Source organism: Miscanthus floridulus, unplaced genomic scaffold (assembly GCF_019320115.1).
Source record: "Miscanthus floridulus cultivar M001 unplaced genomic scaffold, ASM1932011v1 os_1306, whole genome shotgun sequence".
Lineage (NCBI taxonomy): Eukaryota > Viridiplantae > Streptophyta > Magnoliopsida > Poales > Poaceae > Miscanthus > Miscanthus floridulus.
Genome location: NW_027097646.1, coordinates 1 through 7,582, shown reverse-complemented (window position 1 = coordinate 7,582; position 7,582 = coordinate 1). Strand labels below are relative to the sequence as shown.

The following is a 7,582-nucleotide window of genomic DNA, read 5'->3' as shown; positions in this document are numbered from 1 at the left end:
GGTTGAGGACAAGTTTATAATCCTTGTTGCTCCAAATGTAGCATCTCTAGTTGTAGTTCCTATAATGGCTGTTTCAGCTTGCACATGTGCACTTACGATGTTAAATAAATTTGTTATGCTTAAAAGTAAACTACCAATATTGTTTTGACATAATATTTTAGTATAAATGTATAACTTATTTAAAACAACAACTTATGAATATTATTATCATAGATACTAATATAACATAAATTGAATTGAGTGTTACTGCTATGTGGTTTGTTAAAGTAATATTTTTTCATGCTTGTAAGCTATTAAAATAAATATTTATTCTAATGTATACATGTTTACTTGGTCTGTATTGTGGAGCATATCATTATGCTTACTTTTAATTGGATAGTGGTAAAAGATTAAAATTTGGTAATATATAGCATACTTTATGGATATTGAATTAGTTTTTTCGTAATAGCTTATATTAGTATTTATTTGTTAGCGGGTCGAGGTGGATAATTCACATACAAATTAAAAGGTGTTACTTTATATTATCTTTTAATAATGATAGAGGTGGGTAATTTATAAAAAAATAGAGGGTATTTTACATTAATTTTATAATAAGGGAGGTGGATTACTTAGAAGTTTTTAGATACAAATTTAGGAAGTTATTTTGAAATATATTTCGTAATAGATACAAATTTAGGGAGATATTTTGATTTATCTTTCATAATAGCAAATGTGGGTAATTTAGATACAAATTTAGGAGGTTATTTGGAATTATTTTTCATAATGGGAGAGGTGAATAATTTTTTGTAAAACGGAATAGATCCGGTGACTATTATTGTAGATGATGATTATATAAACCAAATTAAAAGTTAGATGTTTCTGATTATTTTGAGAATTTGTAGAATTTATCTTTTTTAGCGTGTCGGATGAAAATTAATGTGGGGTCTCTATTGGAACCTCTAATTGGTAATAATAGTAAGATATTCTAACAACGAAGCCAGCACGTGGAAAAACACTACAATTTCCAGGCTTCCAAGTAGTTTAATCACGCACACCGTACTAGTTACATTTTTTAAATGACAGAAGAATTCTGGCTCTAGATTTTTTTCACAGAAAAAAGACATCAGTATGTTGGCAAAATTATTAGTACATGCAAACACAAAGTAGTACCAGTGTACCATTACCACTCACATGGTTTACATCAATGACTATAATAATGCATCAGCAGAGCACTCACAAAGTTGTACGTCCACGTGATGCAAATAACTGCGTGGCTGTTGATTCTAGCAGCTGGAATGCTGGACGCTTTCAAGTTTCAACAACCCTTCTTTGCTGTCAGCCTGTGCGCTGCAAACCTGCAACAGGGCCGCCCACAACAAGCACTTGTTACATGCATAAACTTCTATGGGTAGACCTCGATGATCGATCGAACACCCAGAACAGGTATGATCTTGTAAGAGCTAAATCCGGCTTCAAAAATGATCTTTTTCCACTCTTTTTCATCTCGTTCCGCTCCATTGATAGTCATGATAAAGAGATAAAACAAGACTTGCGTCTCTACATGCTTCTGGTCAGATGGCCCTGCTCCAACCACGATATCCATTATTATCACCTTCCCTCCTTCAGATGGTATAGCCCTCTTGCAGTTCTTCAATATCTTAACACATTCAGCATCACCCCAGTCATGCAGAACCCACTGACGAAACCAAATAAATCAGTAGCGAATCACAAAATTATGAACCTGTTTTTTGTTTTAAATCTGATCCCGTACGTACCTTGAGGAAGACAACGTTTGCCGATGGAATGCTCTCAAACATGTCGCCGGCGATGTACTTCACCTCGGTGTTAGTCGGAGCAGCGGCGACAACGTTTGGGAGGTCGAGCACGCTGCACTCGATGTGCGGGAACGCCTTTGCGATGGCCTGGGTAGCGCCTCCGAGCCCGCCGGCGACGTCGACCAAGGATCCGCTAATCCCTCGGAAAACGTCGCCGCACTCCTTGACCATGACGTCCATGATGAACCCGCTGTCCGCGACCATCCCGTTGTCACAGAGCTCGGCGAAGCTCGCGTCGTGGCGGGCCAGGTCCCACACGTGCCGTCCGTGCGTCAACTTGAACGGGGACGGGTCCGGCAGCTCGTGCTGGAACCACTCGCCGAGGTCGAGGAAGGAAGACACGAAGACGGTGCCGAGCACCATGTTCAGAAAGGGACTCACGTTCGGCGCCGAGCCGATCAGGAGACGAGACGCCAGCGTGAGCTCGTAGACAGGCTCGCCGCCGTCGTCGGCGTCGGTCGTCGTCGAGTGCGGCTGGACGACGACGCCGAAGACGCCGGTCTGAGTGAGCACGCGCATGAGGAGTCGCAGACATGGTATCTTGGACGGGTGGAGCGTGACCTTGGTGACTATCTGTGGGAGGGTGGCTGAGCCGCCATGCTGGTGGATGGCGTCAGGGATGCGGAGGTCTAGGGCCGCCTTGAGCGCCATGGACTTGACGTAGCCGAAGGTGTGGTGCCAGAGCTGGAGCTGGGCATCCAGCATGGTCTGCTGGTCAGTGCTTGCGTGTTGCGCCTTGGCGGGCGCCGCCATGGCGCAGAGCTAGTGTTGATCTGCTCCAATTGTTATAGCTTCTTGGGCGCAAATAAAACGCCTGCATATATAGAGAGAGAGTTATAGACTCGTCGTTTATAGTGATTGAGCGCTCTGATGATCTTTGAGATGTTGACACTGTGATTTGCCTACTTGTTGGTTTCTACTCCAGTCGTCAAATGGAAATGCTCCGGCGTGCACGAATTTCACGCGAGAAGGGACGATGAGCACCCAATTCGAGGTCAGCGATAGTACGCTCCTTTGTTCGAACGATTGCCATCACAACTCACAATGGCCAAATCTTATCTTATCATCTCGCCGTGACATGTCATGTTAATGGAGAACTAATAATCGTGAAACAGAGACCTTTGCCCGTTATATTAGGGACACACGTTGAACATGTGGGCGCACCATATAAGATGGAAAATGCATTAGGGACACGTCCAGTAGAGTGAAAGCGACAGCTGCACGAATGAGCACAGAGCAAGGAAACACGTATTGAATGTTTGGCTGCGGTTCTGCCGTATTTGTACTGGACTTTGGCTGATATATATACTCCCTTTCTGAACATGGTACTTGGCGCCAAAGAGCAAGGAAACATGGAATTTTTTTCTTAAGACGGATCAGCATATGGTGAAGGTTGAAACGTTGAGGATGACGAGCTGCTGGGGTAGAGGTAGCTAGCCTGAGGCAGATAGGTGATTGGTGTCTGTGGCGTTGAGGATGAATGCTGCCGGGGCAGAGGTTACCAAGCTGAGGAACCAAGATGGGTGAGCAGAGGTCACCGGCGCATAGTCAAGTTTCTGGGTCTATGGGGTCGAGGTATGGGGTCGCAATACGTGATACGCTACTCGCAAGAAATTTTTACATTTCGGGTCGAAAATGAACCCGTGAACCTGGGTCGGGGTCAACAAACCCAGGTCGAGGGTCGAAGATGATAAACCCGTTTTATGTGACTATGCACCGGCGTCGAGGGTGACACGGGATCTTGACTCGCTCGCTTGAGTAAGTGCATACTGCTCTCCTGAGTAAGTGCATACTGCATAGCAGAGGAATGAGAACAATATCGATGTCTTTGTCTGGAACTGGCAGGAAGTGGAGGACTGGGGCAATGGAGGAGCGGACACTTGGAACCCTAGTCACCATGGTGTAGAGGAGAGGCGACAGAGTAGAGCATGTCTGACAAGGCAGTGCGTCAGGGCGAGTCGGTGGACGGAATAGCTAGCTTTCTGGTTTTCAGCCCGTGAATTTGCTGGTTCAACAAAGATTGATACTCCTGTATAGAATGCATGTCAGCTTAATGTGCCCTTGCATCTATTTGCTTTGACTGCTGTATATGAAACGTGAAGAGTAAAAACTGCGGCCATATAAAACTGTAGACCGGTATGTTGAGACAAATATGCCATCTCACGCCTTCCTTCTGGCGTTGAGGAATGAGGACCCGCAACTCCTGTATTCCCTCAGTTCTAAATTTTAACACGTTTTAGTTTTTTTAGACATATAACTTTTGTTATGCACCTATATATATATATACTATGTCTACGTATATAATAAAAAATATATTAAAAAGGTCAAAATATCTTATAATTTGGAACACGAAGAGTACATGTGATACATTTAACAACCAAACAGGCAATGGCAAAACACTTCTTCACACCTAGTTTCCACACGCAGATTATTCACGCATACAGTGTACTTGAGTTACATAGATATATCTATGGGTAGACCTCAATAATCGATCGAACACCTAGAACAGGTATGATCTTGTAAGAGCTAAATCCAGCTTCAAAAATAATCTTCTTCCACTCTAGCTCATCTCGCTCGGCACCATTGATAAACATCATAAAGAGATCAAACAAGATTTGCGTCTCCACATGCTTCTCGTCGGATGACCCTGCTCCAACCACCATATCCAATATTATCACCTTCCCTCCTCCTTGAGATGCTATGGCCTTCTTGCAGTTCTTCAATATCTCGACACATTCGGCATCACTCCAGTCATGCAGAATCCACTAGAACCAAAAATAATAATGCAAGTGATTATCATCACGATACTCAACAAGAGCACGATTTGACAATTATATGGGCGTATACCTTCAGGAAGACAGAGTTTGCCGACGGAATGCTCTCAAACATGTCACCGGCGATGTACTTCACATCGGTGTCAGTGGGAGCATTGGCGACAACGTGTGGGAGATCCAGCACGCTGCACTCCACATGCGGGAAAGCCTTTGCGATGGTCTGGGTAGCGCCGCCGAGCCCGCCGGCGACGTCGACGAGGGAACTAATCCCTTGGAAGACGTCGCCGCACTCCTTGACCACCACGTCCATGATGAAACTGCTGTCCGCGACCATCCCGTCGTCGAAGAGCTTGCCGAAGCTGGCGTCGTGGTCGGCCAGATCCCATATATGCCGTCCATGCGCAAACTTGAAGGGGGACGGGTCCGGTAACTCGTGCCGGAACCACTCGCCGAGGTCGAAGAAGGAAGACACAAAGACAGTACCAAGTATCAAGGTCAGGAATGGAGTCACGTTCATCCCCGAGCCGACCAGAAGGCGGGACGCCGGGGTGAGTCCGTAAACAGGCTCATCGTCGCCGCCGGCGTGGACGCTGAAGACGCCGGTGAGAGTGAGCACACGCATGAGGCGTCGCAGGCATGATATCTTTGACTGGTGGAGCGTGACCTTGGTGACTATCTGTGGGAGGGTGGCTGAGCCGCCGTGCTGGTGGACGGCGTCGGGGATGCTGAGGTCTAGGGCGGCCTTGAGTGCCATGGACTTGACATAGCCCATGGTGTGGTGCCAGAGCAGGAGCTGAGCATCCAGCACGGCCTGCTGATCAGTGCTTGTGTGTTGCTTCTTGCTAAGCGCCATGGCGTAGGGCTTCTGTTTTTGCTCAAGTTGTTATAGCCTCATGATGCATAACGTCTCCATTTATAGGCTCCCGTTTATAGTACTTCGAAATTCTATTTGATTGTGATATACGGATATAAGCTAAACTACAACTTGAAAAAGGTATACTTTTTTTTTACTTGCTAGTACTATACAAGGAAACCAGCCCATGAACTAGTGTGTAGTATGGGTCCATCATCATCAACTAGTTCGAGCATACATAAATTAATTTATTAATCCCATAGCTTATCAAATTATCTAACTTTACTTTCTCTCTTATTTGTTCATTTTCTAACACATAGATACTCTATAACCTTTATATTTGATTTAAGGGGCTATTGCGTTTCTACCCTTACTTTGAACCCCAATTGTGATTTTACCCTCGCTTTTCGCCATGTTGCATTTTTACCCTCGCTCTGTAAAAACGAACACTCAGTCTACCCCTACTCTGTTAACAGTAGCTAACGGGGTTAAATGGGCTTGCCAAGGACAACTTCGCCCTTGCAAAAATACCCTTACTTTTCTGAGTTCATTGTGATTTTACCCCTGTTTTCTTAAAAAAAATGACAGCATCTTTGTACAACTTGTTACATATAATTGCACATAACAGGCAAATATATATGGGGCCTAATATATATATAATATCACATCACAAGTATGTGTAGCAAAAGCGCAGCAACCATCATCCAACATAAACATCCATCATCCAACATACACAACCAATAATCCATCATCAACATACAAGTCCAACAAAAGCAGTAGCTAATAATAAGATATTACATGTTCATTGTCATAATCACACAATTCCTAACAATGCAGCCACCCTCCCTCCTCTTCCTCTTCCTCTTCCTCTTCCTTGTGTTCTAGCCCCTTCTGCTCCTTCAGTTCCAGGTGCTTCACTTGCACTTGCAGCACTTGCACTTCCTCTTCCTCTTCCTCTACCCCTTTTTCTTTGGACTTGGTGTCTCTCTTTTTCTTGATGGCTCTCTTTTTTTTGGTGGCTCTCTCTTTCTTCTTTGTGGATGTGGGTCTCTCAGTGTTTGTCTCATTGGTCGGCACTCTATTCCTCACAGAAGGGTGGCACATACGTTTTGTTGGTGAAAACTGCAAAGGACCCTCAAAGTCATTAATTTGGGCATTAATGTGCACCAATCCCTTGTCTTTATTGAGATCAAACCACTCAAGCAACTGCTAATCAGTTTTAATCTCAATACCCTCGAATGGACGCCATAGAGTTATATACTATTTTGAACCCCACAGGTAATGCTCAGCTATGAAATTAACTAGTTGCAGAACATTGAAGCTATGCATGTCAACAACTTGAGTAGGCAAGATTCTACCCTGTCGCCATGTTTTTGGTCCCCCATCAGGCAAACTGAAAAATGACAGAACCCTAACTACCAGATTCAAATTCATGTGATTTTGCCTACAAATCAGAGCAATTGAAACCAAATTAGCGCAATTGCCTCAAGAACGAGATTAATTCGATCCACAATTGGCCAATACACATTCACAGAGGAGGAAAATGTGTACCTAGACACCAACTCCGTGGCTCTGGACACGCCATCCTCTGGCTCCATGGCCGCCGGCCGACCTGCAGCGCCCTTGCCGAGCGCCCCTGCCGTGCTGCGCAGCCAAACCCTAGGCGGCTGTCCAGGGAAACCCTAGGGCAACGCCCAGGCCGGCCGGCCAGCCGCCCCTCCGCGTCGCACGGCTGCCCCGCCGGCCGCGCCGCCCAGACGCCCCTCCCGGCCGCTCCTCCGTCGCCCAGTAGTCACGCGGCCGCCCCTTGCCGCCCGCGCTGCCCGAGCGCGCGAGCCGCGCCGCCCAGCACTCGCCTGGCCGCGGCGCGAGGGGCCCCTCCACGCCGCCCAGCCCGCGGCGCCGGCCGCGCTGACCAGCCGCCGGAGCCGCGCCTGCCGAGCGCTGCGCCCGCGATAGAAGGCCGAGACCGCATCGGGATGGATAGGAGAGTCACGGGTGAGTGGAAGGTTATTTTTGTCCTAGATACTTCTAGCCTGTCTTTTCCTTTTTTTAATTTTTTTACATAAACATCTAACAGAGTTATAAAGAGGGGTAGACTGAGTGTTCGTTTTTACATAGCAAGGGGTAAAAATGCAACA

The 7,582-nt window shown here is 46.1% G+C and overlaps 2 protein-coding genes across 3 annotated transcripts; both read right to left on the bottom strand.

Annotated features, from left to right (window-relative positions):
- Positions 1-486: 486 nt before the first annotated feature.
- On the bottom strand, positions 487-2,829 carry LOC136533909 (O-methyltransferase ZRP4-like). The gene is made up of 3 exons (XM_066526430.1): positions 2,721-2,829; positions 1,755-2,628; positions 487-1,675 (listed from the first exon to the last, which is right to left on the bottom strand). The coding sequence occupies exons 2-3, from the start codon at positions 2,565-2,567 to the stop codon at positions 1,382-1,384; spliced, it is 1,107 nt and encodes a 368-aa protein (XP_066382527.1). The 5' UTR covers positions 2,568-2,628; positions 2,721-2,829; the 3' UTR covers positions 487-1,381.
- Positions 2,830-4,175: 1,346 nt separating this feature from the next.
- Positions 4,176-5,454, bottom strand: LOC136533910 (O-methyltransferase ZRP4-like). Of its 2 annotated transcripts, none has more exons than XM_066526431.1 (2): positions 4,662-5,454; positions 4,176-4,579 (listed from the first exon to the last, which is right to left on the bottom strand). In XM_066526431.1, the coding sequence occupies exons 1-2, from the start codon at positions 5,439-5,441 to the stop codon at positions 4,283-4,285; spliced, it is 1,077 nt and encodes a 358-aa protein (XP_066382528.1). In that variant the 5' UTR covers positions 5,442-5,454; the 3' UTR covers positions 4,176-4,282. The 2 variants fall into 2 exon arrangements, with proteins under 2 accessions (XP_066382528.1, XP_066382529.1); XM_066526432.1 differs by having other exon boundaries at positions 4,176-4,540.
- Positions 5,455-7,582: the final 2,128 nt, after the last annotated feature.